The 19057-nt window shown below is 40.5% G+C and overlaps 1 protein-coding gene across 2 annotated transcripts in view; it reads right to left on the bottom strand.

The window, feature by feature from the left end:
• Positions 1-19057, bottom strand: part of col27a1b (collagen, type XXVII, alpha 1b) — a 524608-nt gene that overhangs the window by 50337 nt on the left and 455214 nt on the right. Inside the window, exons 38-42 of one of the 2 annotated variants that reach the window (XM_067969899.1) lie at positions 12976-13029; positions 11823-11930; positions 10709-10762; positions 6137-6190; positions 1242-1298 (exon numbers count right to left, since the gene is read on the bottom strand). In XM_067969899.1, coding sequence (XP_067826000.1) covers positions 1242-1298; positions 6137-6190; positions 10709-10762; positions 11823-11930; positions 12976-13029 — 327 coding nt within the window. The remainder of the gene's footprint in view (positions 1-1241; positions 1299-6136; positions 6191-10708; positions 10763-11822; positions 11931-12975; positions 13030-19057) is intronic. The other variant, XM_067969900.1, reaches the window with a different exon arrangement.

Here is a 19057-nt window from a genome sequence, read left to right as displayed (position 1 = left end):
GGTTGATGAAGTTAGTGTAGTTGATGTTGTGTATCAAAAGGTGCTTGAGAAAGTGCCGCATAATAGACTTGTTAGCAAAATTGAAGCCCATGGGATGAAAGGGGCAGTAGTGTCATGGATACGAAATTGGCTAAGAGACAGAAAGCAGAGAGTGTGGTGAATGGTTGTTTTTCAGACTGGAGGGAAGTATACAGTGATGTCCCTCAGGGGTCGGTATTAGGACCACTGCTTTTTTTGATATATGTTAATGACCTGGACCTGGGTATGGGAGGCACAATTTCAAAGTTTGCAGATGACACAAAACTTGGAAATGTAGTAAACGGTGAGGAGGATAGTAGCAGACTTCAGAAGGACATAAGCAGACTGATAAAATGTGCAGACACATGCCAGATGAAATTTAATGCAGAGAAGTATTAAGTAATGCATTTTGGGAGGAAGAATGAGGAGAGGCAATATAAACTAAATAGTACAATTTTAAAGGGGTTGCTGGAACAGGTAGACCTAAGGTTTCACATACACAATTCTTTGAAGGAGTGGTGTTTCCTAGAGATTGTGCTGGGGCTTATTTACTATATACTTAAATGATCGGAATTTGGGAATTGAAGGAAAAATAGTGAAATTTGCTGTTGACATCAAATTGGGGGAGGGGGGGAATTATGCCAAATTGTGACCAGGATTGTGAAAGATTGCAGGAGGACATAGATAGGCCAGCAGGATGGGCAGATAAGTGGCAGATGCAGTTTAATGTAGAAAAATGTGAACTATAACATTTTGGAAGTAAGAATACACCTTAAAAAGAATAGTGGAGTTGGGGGGCCTTGGTGTGTAGATACACAGGTCACTGAAGAGCGTAGCAAAAGTAGCTAGGGCCATTAAAAGGCAAAAAGAATGTTTAGCTTTGCTTCCAGAGTCAATGAATACAAATTCCAAGGGGTAGTGCTGAACTTACACAAGACCTTAGTTAGGTTGCAGCATATAATTTTGGGCACCTCATTATAGGAAGGATATTAAAGCAATGGCAAAGGGGAAGCATATATTCACTACACGGTTACCATCGTGGATAGATTTGAGAAGTGGGGCTTTATCACTTGAGCTGAGAAGGTTAACGACATAAGAGTTAAAAGGGAGGTTAGAAAAAATTTAATTGAACAGAGAACAGTTGGAAATTACCACAAACCGCTAATGAAGTATTAGAGTTTAGTTGATCGTATTTAACAAAAATTTTTCTTTAAGACTCTTACTCTGTCTCCGGGTGGGCCAGAAGGACCTTCCACCTTCCCATCATCCCCTTGTTCACCCTGGAACATAAGAACAATTCTATTAGTAACATCCTCAATGCACTCTGGGAACCAGGGCCTACAGAGAGGCTCAACTGGCAAAACCCTGGTAGTGTCAATGATTCAACTACTGTGGATACAACAGAATGAACACGATAAAAGAAAGAAAATAAAACCAAGAGTCTATTTTCGGTAACCTAGCTTTTAACTGGTACAGGTGTACCGATGACTCAACCTAGTAATCATGAGTTTGCAGGTCAGTGCTACTGTAGCATGATTTTCTGAATGGTGTTACTTAATGCCAGGGGTGTTACCTTCAATGTTAACATAAGATTGATTGGAAGATCTAGACTGATGAGTTCATCAGTCAGTAATACAACTCCAAAAGAAATATTTTATTAATTTCTCCAAATGTTTATGGCTACATTGCACAATTTCACAAATTCTGCATAAATATTTTTTGATTGGATGTAAACTGGCTAAACTGCTTCAACCCCGTGAAAACACCAGCCAGGCGACTAAGGAGTCTACAAAAACTGCTAGAGATCATAATAAGAAATAATATTATTGAGCACAAAGGTGTGAACTACACAGGGACAGTCAAAATGGACTTGTAAAGGGCAAATTATGCTTGACTAACTTAATTGAATTCTTTAAAGAAATCACTGAGCAGAGAAACAAAGCGAATGTAGCAGATGTGATATATTTGGATTTTCAAAAAGCCTTTGATAAAGTGCCATATAAGAGACTTGTGAAGATTAAGGCCCATGATATTAAAAGTAAAGTAGTGGCTTGGATAGAAGGATAGCTGAAGGTTAGAAAGCAGAGAACAAGAGTAAATGGATGTTTCTCAGATGGCAAGGGGACCCCTCCCATGTCACTCAGCACAAACAAACAAACAAAGGGTAGCTTGGATGGTGCCTGAGAGGGATCGCACTAATCTCCCAACTCCAGAAGTTAGGATAGATACTTGTAAGGTTTTTTTTCTGGGAGGAAATAGGGCTGCAAACTTTAGAGAAAGAGCTCCTGCAATTTTCCCTAGTGGATAATTTAAGTTATTCACTGGCCTGTGGATAATGGATAAAGAAAAATGAATATTTTGATGACTATTAAGCTTTTTAAAAGAATGTGATGACAAATGAGCCTCTGAATTTCACTGAAAAGACAGTCCTTGTGAGTCAGAACAGCAGACATTATGAAACATTTTTTTGCTTCTAATCTTCCAGTGAAATGAGATCTTTCTTACTGGGCTGTGTGCAGACAGCAAGTTAATTTCGACTGTCAGGATTTGGCAGTTGTTACCACCTTCAGGATTGTTAGAGAATCATGGGGAGTTTGTTTCCCTGTCGGTCGAGTCCAGCTGGAACAGAGTCTGCTTTTAATCGCAGATAATGTAGAGGTGAGTCAACAATGAACCACAGGACTGAGTTCTTTTAAAGCAAAGTCTGGAGAATTCATTCAGTTGAAACCAACCAAGAATCTCCAAACATTATAACAATTGGAAAATAGGAGTAATTATACTTAAAGGCAGTTTACGAAAAAGATCTTTTCCATTTCCCAATACGGTCATCACTCTCTCTGATGAACTCAATAATTTTTTTTTTAAAGTGCAACTGTTAAATTTGGTAACACTCAGCTGGTTGCTTCTGTCCTCCCCATTTCATTGTTGAATTTGACAAAGGCCTTCTACAAAATGAACGTTACTTGAAGCCAGCTCCTTTGAAAACTATTCAATGTTTGCAAAAGTGTAAGCGTTTGTCATATTGTACTTCTTAAGTATGATTCCGTTTCTTTGAAGGGGAAAAGGTCAAACCCACATAATAACCTTGAAATTATGGCCACACAGTGTAATTTCAGGACTAATGTCTTTTGAATCAAAACCTCCAGCAACAAAAAATTTGCAAAATTAAAAAAAAAATAGACTTAGTCACTATGAGAACAGCTCAGGACAAGAAAATCTCACTCATTAACATTAAATTCATCATACTGAGATAATTAGAAGAGAAATTCTAATTTTAAGATGCAATTCATTCGTGTGACCTCCTGCGAAAGCAATTGGTCTCGAAGAGACCGTAATAAAACATAACCAGCAATGCAATCTCCAGTCCTTCAGTCTCCTAAGAGCTTAAGTCTGTTGATGCCACTTCAATACATTGCGAAATCCACAATTTGGTGGCTGTCTTCACGGACAAAATGGTGCAGATTCCACTGACTTAAAAATCAAATGGTAAAACTAGAGACAAGAAGCAACTTCAGAAATATGAGTATGGGGAGTAAGGAATAAATTTATCCAAATTGCATGTCACTCTTAAAAGTTTGGATCAAAGAGGCAGGTACTGGGATTTTACAAAATAGTAGCTACAGGTTTTAGGAAACTATAATCGAGCTTTGAAAACCATTACCATCTGAAGTTTCAATGGAATCTGATTAGACTGCAATTTTGACCATAAACTTTGTGAAAGAATTTTTGTAGTGTGTACTGACAGTGAACAGGTAGCAACATTCATAGACAAGGGCGCTCAGAAGAAATTTAAAGAGAAAAGACCTGAAAGCCCAGGTGTCCCATTCTGCAGGGGGAAGTTCAGTGGAACGCAACTTCTGGCCACCGAGGCCCAAAGATTCAGACCATGTCCTACATTACGATGACAGGGTCATTTGCATGGTTGAATGGGCCACGAGTGCCTGCTGGGGGCATTCGGCGCATCTGCCCCAATGTGGGCACGTCCGAATTCAACCTTGCAGGTGTCGGTGGCCCACTCAACCATGCAAATGACCCCGTTCTTGCAATGTGGAATGGGGGTCTGCATTTTTGGGCCTCGGTGGCCATGAGTAGAACACCTAACGGCTGGTGCCTGGAAGCCCATCCTGGGCTGAAGATAAAGCCTATTTAAAATCTGCAGCTCCAATAGGATGGGCAAGTTCTGTTTTTTTTAAAAAAATGCTTCAACTGTTCTCAGGTGGCGAGAGTTCCGTTGAGGCCATATGTGGCACAACAGCTAGAAATCCCCCAGACAAGTCCCCTTAACATGGGGACAGGGCAGGCGAAGGAATCCTCTTTCCTCCCACTGGGAAATGGAGATCTTACAGAAACAGTGCAAAATCCTCCACATCCCAGGAATCCAGCTATTCCCTGGTCTTGGCCCTGACAGGTGTTTTGGGCCCAAAGTAATTACTTTCTGATGGTGCCGTGTTAAAGCACCACTTCACGGTACCACAGAGTGAAGAGACATATACTCTATTCCCACCACGCTGAGTTATCAATCTCAGCTGTGAAGAGAGGTAGTGAGTGGAGCTGAAGTATCGTCCTTGGGGCTGGAAATTTTTCTTTCAGGTTGTTGTCGTGATTAGTAGCAGTCTGCTCCTAACATGCCTCTCACAACCTCTCAGCTGCAAGGGATGCATGGCTAAGGGAGGAAGTGTGAGGAGTGATGGTGGGGGGGTGGTTAGGGAAGAAGTTTTCCTAGGATGGTAAAGACTTAAAGCTCTAATTTTAATAATCCAACTCAGAGGATTTCAAAGTTATTAAAAAAAACAAATTTATATATCAGAACCTCCATACTGGCTAGTCTTTCAAGTCATTCCAGAAACACAATGGGCTCAATTTTCAAAGTGAAAAACAGGTGGGGTGGGGGGGGGCATTGAAAATTGCTACCATTTTCAGACCCACCCCCAACCTGCCCATTTCCGGTTTTCACCGGGGCGGGCGACCAATCCGCTCCCAGGAAGCGGGTCGGGCTTTAAAACCTTTCAAGGAGGCTTTGAGCCTCCATTTTTCTGGACTTCCCGATTTCAACCCCGGGGGGGGCAATCCCCGATTGCGGAACCCCGATCCTGATCTTGATCCTGATCCTCCCCCCTTACCCCGATCCTCCCCCCACTCCAATCTTCCCACCCCCGACCCCCGATCCTCCCCCTCAACAATCGCGGACCCCCCGATCCCGACACACTCCCCCCATGACTCACAAACCCGTGCCAACCTATGCCCACCCCTGCCCTGTACCCACCCGTGCCCCCTATGCCCCCCCCCTTCCGTACAAAGACTTACCTGCAGACTTACCTGAATACATCCTCTCCCTGGCTGGTCTCCCGTCTGACTGAGACCAGCCTGTCAATCAGGTCGGTCTCAGTCGGACGTGAAACTGACAAAAAAAGAAGACATCCTTATGTCAAAATCGTAAGGACGTCCAGGAAACCCGTACTAATGGGTTTACTGTCCTCAATTTGACCTTCCCAGCTCAGTTTTAAAATTGAGCCCAATGTCACAGGGGAAGACCTACACTTCCAGCACTTCCCTCTGCAGATAACGGAACAAATACATAAATGGAGTTCAAATGAAAATAAACAAAATGTTTCCCAAAAAAAAAAGATTAAAGGGATTGCAATGCACTGGAGATTCAGAGCTTAAGAAGCCCAAGATCTCTAGAAAGTATAAAACAATGACCTACCATCTACTGCACATGAAGACTGTTTCATCTTTGATTTAGCTCAGTCTTCAATTCACAAACTCATTTCCAGATGTGTATAACTTCAGACTGACTAGTCAATGTGTAGAGAATTAGATGTTGGCTGCATGAGCAGAATAGTTTGTTTAATGATTTAATTGGGCACAATGAAAGTGAGTACAGTTCAGAGCCTCAGGCATGTATCAGTAGGATGATGGATAGGTATAGGTCATTTAATTCAATCGAGTTGTATAAACTGAATTGACTTGAGAAACAGCTGCAGCTTGTGGAGTTGGATCTACTCTGCATGCAGTTCCTTGTGTAGCTTATTTTTGTTGCTGCCAAAACACAATTTACTCTGTAGAGCCTTCATTGCAGAGTAATTAAAAGCTAACTTTAAAAATTAGGCTATTTTACCTTTTCACCTTTGGGACCAGGTGGTCCTTTTGGGCCTGGTGGGCCTTTATGTCCCTGTAAAAGACAAAAATGTCTTATAAATTTTCTAGTGACAACCAAATTAAAAGTTTAGTAAGGTACAGGCAGTTGTACAGCATTTGGACCAGCACTTTACTATTAAAAGCATCATAACATTCACTATTACCAATGTAGAAAACAAGGCTTCAATGTGCTTTATACTAATCTGTGACAAGGTTGCTGTACTCTCAGCGTCATAATGGGGTGTGCTATGGTATATGTGTGATATATCACTGTAAAAAAGGCAGCAGATTATCAGCTTTATCACTGGCCTATCTCACATTTATTGCAGATGTATATTTTGGCTTTATGAAAGACACACGGCACATCTTGAACACAGTCGTACATGGTTATAAAAAGTAAAATTGGATGGAGTGTAAAACAGGCAGCTGATCCAATGTCGTCAGATCCCACCGGGGGGGTGGGTGGGATTAGTTTAAAATTATTCCCTATTGTCTGTAGGGGGGAAATTTGATTTAAAATCACCTTGGGAACGGTGCTAATGTATAATAGAATGGGTCAGCACAATGAAATAATAAAGATTACAATCTATTTGTAAACACTGTTATCATATGACAAGTATCGTCCCAATATTAATGTGTTTGTGCTTGATCCAATTAAGTCAGCATCTGATACAGAAATAACTTGACTTGTCGTAGCATTTTCTCTCTATTGGAACATGTATCAAATTTAGTACAGCAAATTTATGGAAATAATTGAACATGAGTGAAGAGTCTGGATTCCAAACTCTCCTGGCTGCAGTATCTCCTGCTCAGCACTCAAATTTGTCAGTTTCATGAAATCAAATTTCATCCCATGAAAGCTTAGAAGGAAGAAAGATGACGAAAGAGGTAAATGTTGGAGTCCCAGAGTGCATGAAGCAATACTGTTCCCGTATCTCAGTAAATTCTATAACTATGGTTCAAAGCACTTAATATGTGATGCCCTCAGATTGATTGTCTCAATCGCCATATACCACCAGCAGGGCTACTACTCAGAGAAGAGGCCATTTTTTTATGATAGGAGTAAGTTGCTAGTTAGTTGAGATTGCGACGAGTCATGGCCAACCGCAGTCTCCTGGAGCCTTGCTTCATTGCCGTAGGGATCAGAGGGAAATTCCCAGATTTTTTCCCAAATTTGCTACAGGTTTTTCCCTTTAGTTTTTTCTGCCTCTCGCAGGAGATTGCATTACTAGAGGTGTGTGGATGATGTGTGAGATTGACTGGATTGGGAGGGTTTGATGGTCTTTTCTCACCCTTCATTTCATATGGTCACATTTCTTACTATTATACTACTTAAGGTTTGGATAAAAAAACATTTTTCTGAATACCTGTCGAAAGTTTATGTCATTTAGAAAGGTTACTGTTCTAAAATGTAGTACCAAATATTGTCCACTGTGGGGCTCTTTGGGATCACTCAAATTATTTGATGATTTGAAACAATCCAGAATTCCCAGGACTTTATTCCACTGTTTTTGACTTCCTTTACTTGGCTGGACTGCTTATCCTGTTTATCTTTTGTTATTTACTGACATTGTACTTAATTCACAATTCTTACTTTTTCTTGCCCTACAACACTGGTAAAATATTTTCTTGCTCCACTGTTCAGATGCAACCACGTGACACAGTTAACATGTAAATAAAGTATGTTTATTGGATTGAATTTCACAACTTGCCATGGTGGGATTTGAACTCACAACCTGCGGATTTCTAGTCCAGTACTAAAGGCCTGAGAAGTTGACCGTTGCTGTTTTTCCATGGATGCTGCCTGACCTGCTGAGTATTTCCAGCTTTTTCTGTTTTTATTTTCATATTTCCAGCATCTGCAGTATTTTGTATTTTTATCAAAACCACACTACTGCAGCCTAGAACAGTGCTGTAAAACCAAGATGAAAACAGACTTTACTATATCTTCCTGTAAATGTATTTGCTGCTACAAAATAGTCAGTCAGATGATATTATTCCTCAGTTGTGACTTGCTCACATTCATATCATGTATTGTAAGCAGAATATTCTATGAACACAATGACAAGTAGAAGGGAGCATCTGATGAAATGCAAAGGTTGCCTGTCTGCAATTTCAATCCTTTTTTCTCCCCAATTTTTCTCCACCCCTTTCCTGAAGGTGCTGGTTCACAGAAACATAGAAACATAGAAAATAGGAGCAGGAGTAGGCCATTCGGCCCTTTGAGCCTGCTCCGCATTCAATATGATCATGGATGATCCTCTATCTCAATACCATATTCCCGCTCTCTCCCCATACCCCTTGAAGCCTTTTGTGTCTAGAAATCTATCTAGCTCCATCGTAAATATATTCAGTGACTTGGCCTCCACAGCCTTCTATGGTAGAGAATTCCACAGCTTCACCACCCTCTGAGTGAAGAAATTTCTCCTCATCTCAGTCCTAAATGTCCTACCCCGTATCCTGAGACTGTGACCCCTCGTTCTGGACCCCCCCAGCCAGGGGAAATATCCTCCCTGCATCCAGTCTGTCTAGCCCTGTCAGAATTTTATATGTTTCAATGAGATCCCTTCTCATTCTTCTAAACTCGAGTGAATACAGGCCGAGTCGACCCAATCTCTCCTCATATGACAGTCCTACCATCCCAGGAATCAGTCTAATGAACCTTCGCTGCACTCCCTCTATGGCAAGTATATCCTTTCTTAGGTAAGGACACCAAAACTGCACACAATACTCCAGGTGTGGTCTCACCAAGGCCCTGTATAACTGCAGTAAGACATCCTTGCTCCTATATTGAAATCCTCTTGCAACGAAGGCCAACATACCATTTGCCTTCCTAACTGCTTGCTCCACCTGCATATTTACTTTCAGTAACTGGTGTACAAGGACACCCAGGTCCCTTTGTACATCAACATTCCCCAATCTATCATTATTTAAATAATACTTTGCCTTTCTGTTTTTCCTTCCAAAGTGGATAACTTCACATTTATCCACATTATACTGCATCTGCCATGTATTTGCCCACTCACTCAACTTGTCTAAATCGCCTTGAAGCCTCTTTGCAACCTCCTCACAACTCACAATCCCACCTAGTTTTGTGTCGTCAGCAAACTTGGAAATATTACATTTGGTTCCCTCATCCAAATCATTGATATATATTGTGAATAGCTGGGGCCCAAGCACTGATCTCTGCGGTACCCCACTAGTCACTGCCTGCCACCCCGAAAAAGACCCATTTTTTCCTACTCTCTGTTTCATGTCTGTTAACCAATTTTCAATCTATGCCAGTATATTACCACCAATCCCATGTGCTTTAATTTTGCACACTAACCTCTTATGTGGGACTTTATCAAAGGCCTTCTGAAAATCCAAATAAACCACATCCACTGGTTCTCCCTTATCTATTCTACCAGTTGCTTCCTCAAAAAACTCCAGTAGGTTGTCAAACATGATTTCCCTTTCATAAATCCATGTTGACTTTGTCTAATCCCGTTGATATTTTCTAAATGTCCTGTTATCACATTCTTTATAATAGACTCTAGCATTTTCCCTACTACTGATGTTAGGCTAACCGGTCTGTAGTTCCCTGTTTTATGCTGGGATCTTCTGAATGTGCTTACCAGCGTCATATTAGAGCATGGAATACTTTGCCACATGGAGTAGGCAAAGACCATTACATTTTTTAGGGAGGAGTAGATAAGCATTAGGAGCAGTGGGATTAATGTTGGATTACTTTAACAAAGAATCAATACAGACACAATGGGCCAAATGGCCTCCTTCTGTGCTGTAAACCTCTTTGGTATTAATACCCTTGCAACATACGCAATTCACTTCTGGGTTAGTGAGTATTCAAACCTTTTGCATTGTAGGAAAAGACAGTAAAGTCTATAGTGCTGATTGGATGAAATATTCATTTTGGTTTCACAGCACTGTTCTAGGCCACTGTAGTGTAGTGCTTATGATCAAAAAACAAAATACTGCAGACGCTGGGAATATGAAAATAAGAATATAAAAAGCTGGAAATACTCAGCAGGTCAGGCAGCACCCATGGCAAAACAATAACTGTTGATGTTTCAGACCTTTTGGTACTGGACTAGAAACCCAGAGATTGTGAGTTCAAATTCCACCATGGTAAGTTGTGAAAATGAATTCAATAAACCCGATCATTTCTGGGCTGGTGCCAGAAAAAATGCCCTTCAAGGAAGGGAACCTGTCACCCCTACTCGGTCTGGCCTACACACACCACCAGTGTGGTTGACTCTTAATGATCTCTGAAGTGGAGTAGCCAGCCACTCAGTTGTAAAATAATCATTACCCTGGTTGAGGGCACTAAATGTGGCCATACCAGTATCACCCATATCCCAAGAACAAATAAAAAAATACATGGTGTGGTGATGTAGCTGCAGTCTTCACACAATTCATTCAGATCTATTAAATGGTCACAGATTGAGAAGCAGTAACTGAGCAATGTTCTATTTGACTTTCAGACCTGTGCTGTTACCTGTTAGACTGTGGAGTAAACATTACCAGAGTCTGTGTAGTGAAGTGTCCTTACCTCATATCCTGCTAACCCCGGTTCACCCTGAGCTCCCATTCGACCAGGAGCACCCTATCAAAGAGGGGGGAGAAAACTTATCAGACAGCTGAATCAGGGAGCAAGTGGAGATAATGATGAGTTTGTAAATTTGAAATAATTTTACTCATCCATTCATTCGAAAATAAGTTAAATGCATTAATTATTTCCCTTTTGTGGTGCCAATCTGGGCCTGGTGTATCTGAACGTGTAAAGTTCAGTGGAACTTCTGATACCAGACACTGTTGGCTGAGAAATGCAAATCTTTTACTTTAATCATTTTCTTACACCATTTTATACAAATGTATTTTATCCAACATAGTAAAAACAGAGGAAAGACTTCAATAAAGTGCAATTTTAATCCATCAGTTTTGGGAAATATAATTTATAAATTAGCACATCAATAATGTTCGCTTTTTGGAAATGTATTGCACAATAAACAACAGCACATACTGTCTGTCTGCGCTCATCTTCCAGTGTCTCATGTTGTAAATGATAGTTTATCTCCTGTACCTAATGCGCTGTTCAGTATTCAGAACGTCTGCACACAGTGTGCCATTCAGTGTATGGACCATTTACATGCAATGTCCTGTTCAATGTACAATTTCCACATGCAATGTCCTGCTCAGTGTACACAGCTTCTGCAAGCAATGTCTTATTCAGTGTACAACTTCCGCGTGCAATGCCCTGTTCAGTGCACTCAGCTTCTGCATGCAATGTCCTGCTCAGTGTACAACTTGCACGTACAATGTTCTGTTCAGTGTACACAGCTGTAGCTAGCATTATATTGCATAAGCAATTAAATAGGTGGCACCTCCACACACCATAGCAATTCAACATGCATTATTTATGCCTTCCTCATTAATAGAAAAACATTTCTATAACATAACATGAACTATAACATACCTCTTGTGGGGCAATCAAATGAAGCAATATAGAGAAAGTCTATTGTATTTAACTGTGCAAATATGGACAGAGTCTGTCAGTACATTCATGAGTTAAGAATTAACTTTACATTCTTGTTGGCTTTTAGTGGATAACAGATTGACAGTGGGTTTAATTCAGTGATACATGCTGTATTTACGAAGCCGAATACCATAGGTCCTCGTGTTCCTCGTGATCCCTTGGGCCCCTGGGTTCCCTCAGGTCCTTGCTCTCCTGTGGGTCCTGTCTCTCCCAGATGTCCCAAGTGGCCTTTGCTACCCTACAATGCATAATTACATGAAAGGGTTAACAAGGATTTCATCACTGGAGAGTTCTTTGTGATTCCAGCACATTGTGTAAAGGGGAGGTGCTGGGAATGTAAATCGCAACTAACAGCACAGTCCAAGAAACAAGTGCCTTGAATTTATCAAATAATTTAACTTCATAAGGGGAAGGCGGAAGGAAATGCACCTGAGCATTTGTGATCTGAATAGTGGCAATTCTAAGAGTGGATGATGGGGTGAGGGTGTGGAGAAGTGATTTGGGTTGGGATGTGGCTGTTGTTGGATGGGATACACTCTATTTTTCAGAGGTAGGTGCCTCCCCTCCATTACAGCATTGCCAATGGTGCTGGCCACAGCAAATACCTTTTATTCAGAAGAATGAAAACATTTTTCTTCACAGCTGACACAATCCATCTCTGGTACTTCTCTGGTTATTCAGCTTTTGTTTTAATGATGTGTGAATAAATAATTTGTATAGAAAATCCATCCACCATAATATCACTTGTGGGGGAAGGGAAGAATGCTGTTAGCATCCAGAGACTGAATAGTTTTACAGTTTGTTGATGGAACTCTTCCAAGGTCACAGAGGAAATTACATACCCTTGTAAGTTTCACATTATTTTGATATGAGATCTGAATGTGTTATCTTCAACAGACATATTTGAGAAGGGCTACAGTCATTCAGTGATACTCATGAGGTTATAGAGCTGCATATCTTTGTAACTCTTTACCACTTATATATTAGCAGGGTGTAAGTCGATTTGGTACTTTTAACTGGATTTAGCTCTTGGACGTTAGAACAATGCATTACCATTCTAGAAGGCTGAAATAGAAATAAACAGCAAGGTGAACCAAATAATGAGAGAAAGGCAGATGAATACAATGAAAGACAAGTATATAGGGAGGTGGGTACATGCAAATAACCACAGAGTGACAGTGAGCAATTGTGTTTTGTAAACAGACAGATAGATCTGTAGGTAGAAGCTGGCAAATAGATCAATCATTTTTGTTTTTATTTAAAAAAAAACTGGCATGACTAACCTTTCTGCCAGGCTTTCCCCTCTCCCCAGGCTTCCCTGGTTTTCCTTCAGGTCCCTAGATAGGAATAACAACATTGATGAAGGACATTTTGCACAGCTTGTATAACAATCACCGTTTAGCTGACAGTCTGGTGGTATGGTGGTCTGGGTCACTAGCTTCTCTATAACTCTGCGTGTTATAGGAGGAATGATTCACGTGGTCAGAATTGAATTCTGCCAGTTTCCTGTCCCTCCCCCCACCCCTGCTCCCTGGGGTTAGGGCACCTCAGTATTGTATGATATTTTGTCCAATACTCTGGATGACAACTGGTGAAAGTCAATTCAGCTGGTGAGTTAGTTCAAAGAAAAAAATGGATCCAGGGATTGAACTCAAACTTTTGTCCAGAAGACAGCTGCTGAATCTCTTGAAGCTACCCATCTCCAGCTGCATTAATCTTACCAAATTTCCAAAAAAAAAGACCTTTCTCATCAGGGTGTCTTTGTACTGATTATTGCTAAATAACTGAAGTTACAGTCCCAAATGTCCATATTTACTTCTGGTTACTAGACGTTGAAAACCACACAGGCCTTGGACTTGCAAAACTACAGAGAGGCACCTGTGACTCAGGGGTAGTATTTTTTCCATTTTTGATTTAGATTTTCTAAATGGGTACATTTTTGATATAGGCAAAATAATTTTTTTAATTTCTGTAAAATTTGATGTACAAATAGTAGCTTCATGGATGATTTAATATTGTCTAAATTAACGTTGTCTAAATATTGGAGAATGATAGACATACAGGTGCAATTTATACAATGGATGTTATAGTAATATAATTTACATATGTAAAATATGTCCAATTAGATTTGCTTAGTATGTGATCCCCTATACCATAATGACTAATAAGCCCAGGTTCTATAAGTACAGGAGTTATGGATCCTAAAAGGGAGTCAATATGCTTGAAATGTTTTTGGGAAAGCTTTTCCCTTTGCATCGAACATGCAAAGTGATGATATTGGTTGCACTGCAGAGAGATCAGAGCATTATTTGCGTGTCTTGTCATCTAAAGCACCTCTGGCGCTCCGTTCTGCTACGATCTTCTTCTCTCCGTAATGACAAAGATTCCCCCTTGAATGAAAATGTGTAAATGTTAAAATGTTATCCCTGGCTGGAGAGTCTAGAACTAGGGGGCATAGTCTCAGGCTAAGGGGTCGGCTACTTAGGACTGAGATGAGGAAAAATTTCTTCACTCAGAGGGTTGTGAATCTTTGGAATTCTCAACCCTAGAGGGCTGTGGATTCTCAGTCGTTGAATATATTCAAGACTGAGATCGATAGATTTTTGGATGCTAAGGGAATCAAGGGATATGGAGATCGGGCGGGAAAGTGGAGTTGAGGTCAAAGATCAACCATGATCTTATTGAATGGCGGAGCAGGCTTGAGGGGCTGTATGGCTTACTCCTGCTCCTATCTCTTATGTTCTTATGTTATGCAGACACTATTTCATTCTCCCTCCTGTACCTCACAAATGCAAAAAAGGATTTTTCTATTTCTTCAGCAATGCACGGGGACTCTGTATTCTAGAAGTCAATGAAGAAATTAGGAAATCATTTGGTGGTCTTAATGTAAAGTTTTCCACATATTTTTTTCTTTAGCTTTCCTTTGTGAGGGCTATCTAATATTTATATCCCCTTTTTCTGGACTCACCCACAAGTGGAAACAGTTTCTCCACATCTATGTATGAACAGAAGTAGATAATTGTGAGGATGGCACCTGGAAATAAGGAAAGACAAAGCCAGGGGTGGGATAAGAAAAGAAGAGAGAGAGAGAGAGAGAAAGAGAGAGAAAGATAGGAGAGAAAGAGAGAAAAGAAAGAAAAGAAAAAGGAAAGGAATGGAAAGACTTGCACTTATATCATGCCTTTCATGAACCCAGGATGTCCCAAAGCACTTTACAGCCAATGAAGTATTTTTGAAGTGTAGTCACTGTTGTAACATAGGATACATGGCAGCCAATTTGCGCACAAAAGGTGCCTCAAACAGCAATGAGATACTAACCAGATAATCTGTTTTAGTGATGTTGGTCGAGGGATAAATATTGGCCAGGACACCAGGGATAACTTCCCTGCTCTTCTTCAAAATAGTGGCAAAGATGGTGTCAAAGGAAAGAGTCTGGTAAATGAAGGGACCGTAAAATAAAAATAATGAGGGAAAAGCAGAAGGATAAATAAAAACATCTATGACAATGGAAAAATTAGGAAAAAATATGAGAAATAACGAGGAATGGAAAAGAAACAGAAAGAGAAAGAAATAGAGAGAAACTAACCAATAAACAATAAAAGGAAGGGAAAAATAAAACGGCAGATCAAAAAACAGAGAATTAATGTATATTGACATACATTTAAGAGAGAGGAAAAAGAAATAATGGAAGGTTGTTTCCCCAGAGAGAAAAGAGTTGCAGTCAGACTAAATTGTTTCAAAATTGTAGGAAATCAGTCTGTAAGGTCATCTGACCTCCTGAGGTTAACCCCTCTCTCCACCACCCCCCCTCCCCAATCCCCAACTTGTAGTCAAGAGTTAGAGGGCAATGCTGCAATTAGCAGTTTCCTGTATTTTGATCATTTTCATAGTAAATCGAATCATGTCACAGCTAATGATCGTTTACCAGTGACAGGGCTGTAAAATCCCAACGGCAACAGTTAAATGAATCTTGTGCACATAAAGCCTTTTATTTTATTTTCCACCCTCCTTTCTTATTCATTAGTGAGTTTATTTCTGTTTCACCAACTTCTATTTTTTCCCATTTTGTCATTATTTCATTCATTTATTTCCTTGTTTTTCTCTTGTCAGAGCTGTTTTTATGTAGGACCCACTGAGACACACTTTGCTGTGGACTGCCAATGATTCAGCATGATTTTTTTTAAATTGGCTTTTTCATTCCATATTTTCTAACCATATATTCCCAATAGCACATTTCTTGATTGTTAGAACACTGCTGTGCTGAAGGAAATTTTCTATAAAATGTATTTGGCAAAATGGATAGTTTCTTTGCCCTGGAGAGGTAACTAGATTGGTGGTGATGACAACCTGTAATATTGACTTCACCATTGTGGGAACAGCTACCAGCTAATTATCTAAGGGACTTTACATGTACAAGTTTCATTTAACTGCTCCAGTCAGGGGTTTTACAGCCCTATTAATAAACAACCATTAACTGTGACATCATTCATCTTACTCTGAAAATGATTGATCAAATACAGGAAACTGTTAATTGCAGCGTTGTCCTTTGACTTCTGTGTCTGAAGGTTGGGAGGGGAGGGGGAGGTGGGAATTACCTGAGATCGATCGATGACCTCACAGATTGACTTCCTCCAATCTGGGTAATTGAAATAATTTTCAGACACCGGATCTGGGCCAACAGCAGATCTGTTGGTGCAAAACCTCCACACAGGTCTGAACCAAATATCCCCAGAACAGCATAAACTATAGTTAGGTTTGCACTGCAATTTCCCTTTGAGTGCAATTAATATTTCACATCTGTGTGGAATTCCATAAACGAAGAACGCATGAAATAGAGGCAGTTCAACCTAAATAAAGTTATTGTTTCAAACAATAAAAAAATTGAAAATCTCTTAATATGGCAAGCAGAATTGCACAGCTGCTGGATTTTAGTACTGTACTGAGGTCTAATTTAAATACTTGTGTTAATAAAATGCTTCTTGCAGGTCTGTAAAGGTTGTGTTACTTTCAATAGAATTCTGGGACTAGTAAATTTGGTCAGTTAATCCCCCAACCACTGCTGTATTGATATTTGAGCCAGATTTTAAAAGATTTCAGTTTAATTTGGGGATAAGTAAATGTTTGCCGGCTGCTACTTGTAAAAATGTTTTCATGTTTTAAAAATATCCCCCGGTTTTGCAATCATACATAAGGGTTTAATAAATTTTAAATGAACTAAATAAGTGGTTTAGGAAAAGATGACATCACTTTTATTTTAATAGTTATTTAGGAAACTATCAGTAAACAGATCATCTGATGAAAGGCTAATGTCTGGTAACTTGCCAAATGGGCTCATAAATAGGCTGATAATTAACCATGTCACAGTTTTATAAAAATTTATCAAAACATTTATTTTTTGAACATCACAATTGGCCTGCTTTTACTTTCATGGGGGTCCTGTGTGTTATCGTCTCTTAGCAAGGAAAGTTAGATGCTGGATTGTCTGGGCTACCTACCTCTCCGTAATCTGCATCAATACAGCTTGACAGGAGACACGCGTAGCAAGGGGTGGTACATTTTCCCCCAAGACTGCAAGATTCTCCATCTGGTGGCCAGCTGAACTTCAATAAATTCATCACTGGGAGTAGCTGAATCCAATGTCAACCGAGGCTGGAATTTGGTCCTGGGTTTTCTGTAAAGTCCAAGGCTTTAACCACTAGACTTATCAGGATACCAGAAATGTTCTTTTTATTTAAAATGTTCCCCTATAAAGCCAGTCATGTCAATACATTTATTTTGAAAGCTACAAGGGTTTGACAATCAGGTCTTAGACTTCTGAAATGTGTCTAGTTTCTTTTACTGACAGGCTGTATACTCACAACGGGACCAGTCCCTCTATGGTACACTCTACCCTACCTCTGCAACCTCCTCCAGTTCTACATCCCAATTCGCACCCTCCACTCTTCTCTGCAAGTTTCCCTCCCATTTGTAAAGAGCCTTGGGATGTTCTGTTGGCTTCAAGGTTCCAAACAAGTGCAAGCTGTTGTCATTGAAATACTTTGCAATTGTGAGGTGCTCCACCAAGTGGATCTGCAGTGAAACAATTTATATTGTTTATTCCAGGTGACTTACTTTTTAAAAAATCATTAAAAGAAATCATATATTTTATCTTGTCAGACTTACTTTGAAAAGTTTAGATTGGCAGCCGTTTACAGTGTTGGTTGAGGGAGCCAATGTTGGCCATGTCACTTGAACGGCCTTTTAATTGACTTTTAAGGCCTAGCAACTTGTCAAATAGTCTCCATATTTGCTCTGTGTCTAAGGAGTCTGGGTCATTTTCTGGACATATGGGCTTTTAGGATACATGGGGTAAATTCTGCACCCCCCCCCACCTCCCAGTGTGGACTTTGGGCAGCCAACTGGTGGACCGTGTCCACCGGCCGCTCGATAGTCTTGGAGCGGGGGTTGGGGGTGCTCCATTTTGAGGGTCAGGTATCCTGAGCATTCGGCAGGCAGGCTGTGGATGGGAAGTAAGCGCCCCGGGGCAGCCACTGGTTCCAGACCGCCTCAATATCAGGCGGCCTGGCCAGCCTCCTGGCTGACGGAACACTCCTGCTCCTCCTGGCCCCTACAAAAAACACAGTAAAACTTACTTTTGCGGTCCACTTCGGTTGTAATGCCAGCTGATACTGGGCAGAGCATCACAGGGTCTGCTGCACCTAGTGCGGTCCTAAAATGGCTAACGGGGTTCTATGTATGCCACAGGACCCTGATTTGCATATTAAAAAGGCCTACCGCTTGATTCGGGCAGGTGCTCTCGCCGCCTGGGGCAAGATTACGGTGGCCACAGTGATGGTGGGAACGGGGTAGTATGTTATTTCCCACCATTTTTGTCGGGCAATCGCTATGCTTCTGCTGGACGGGTCGCCTCAAAATCCCCATCCATGTGTTTTTATTTGTTTCAAAGCTGCTTTTGGAATTTCAGTTGAAAGAAATGCTTTCGATCTGTGAGGGCTCAACAGGTTAAAACTTTTTGCCTTCTGTATTTGAGAACATTAATAGCTACCAGGAAGTACTTGACATAGGATCCTGCCCTTTGGTCACTATCAATAAAACAGGAACTCTGAGCTAAGCAGGCGCCCCCACAATTACCAAAATGAAACTATAACTTGAGTAACTAAATTAAGTCTATGTAGTGAACAGATATAGTCAAAGGCACAACATTTACTGTTCCTGTAGGTCTAGGATGAGTAAAATGTTACTTGGATAAGTATTGCTACCTGGGGGAAAACATTACTCTGACCACTATATGTAGCAAAACCACAAAGACACCCATTTGCAATATTGCACACAGTGACCAGAGCAATTCTTTTCCCCTGATATCTC

This window comes from Heptranchias perlo, chromosome 31 (assembly GCF_035084215.1).
Source record: "Heptranchias perlo isolate sHepPer1 chromosome 31, sHepPer1.hap1, whole genome shotgun sequence".
Lineage (NCBI taxonomy): Eukaryota > Metazoa > Chordata > Chondrichthyes > Hexanchiformes > Hexanchidae > Heptranchias > Heptranchias perlo.
This window is presented reverse-complemented; position numbering and strand designations above follow the sequence as displayed.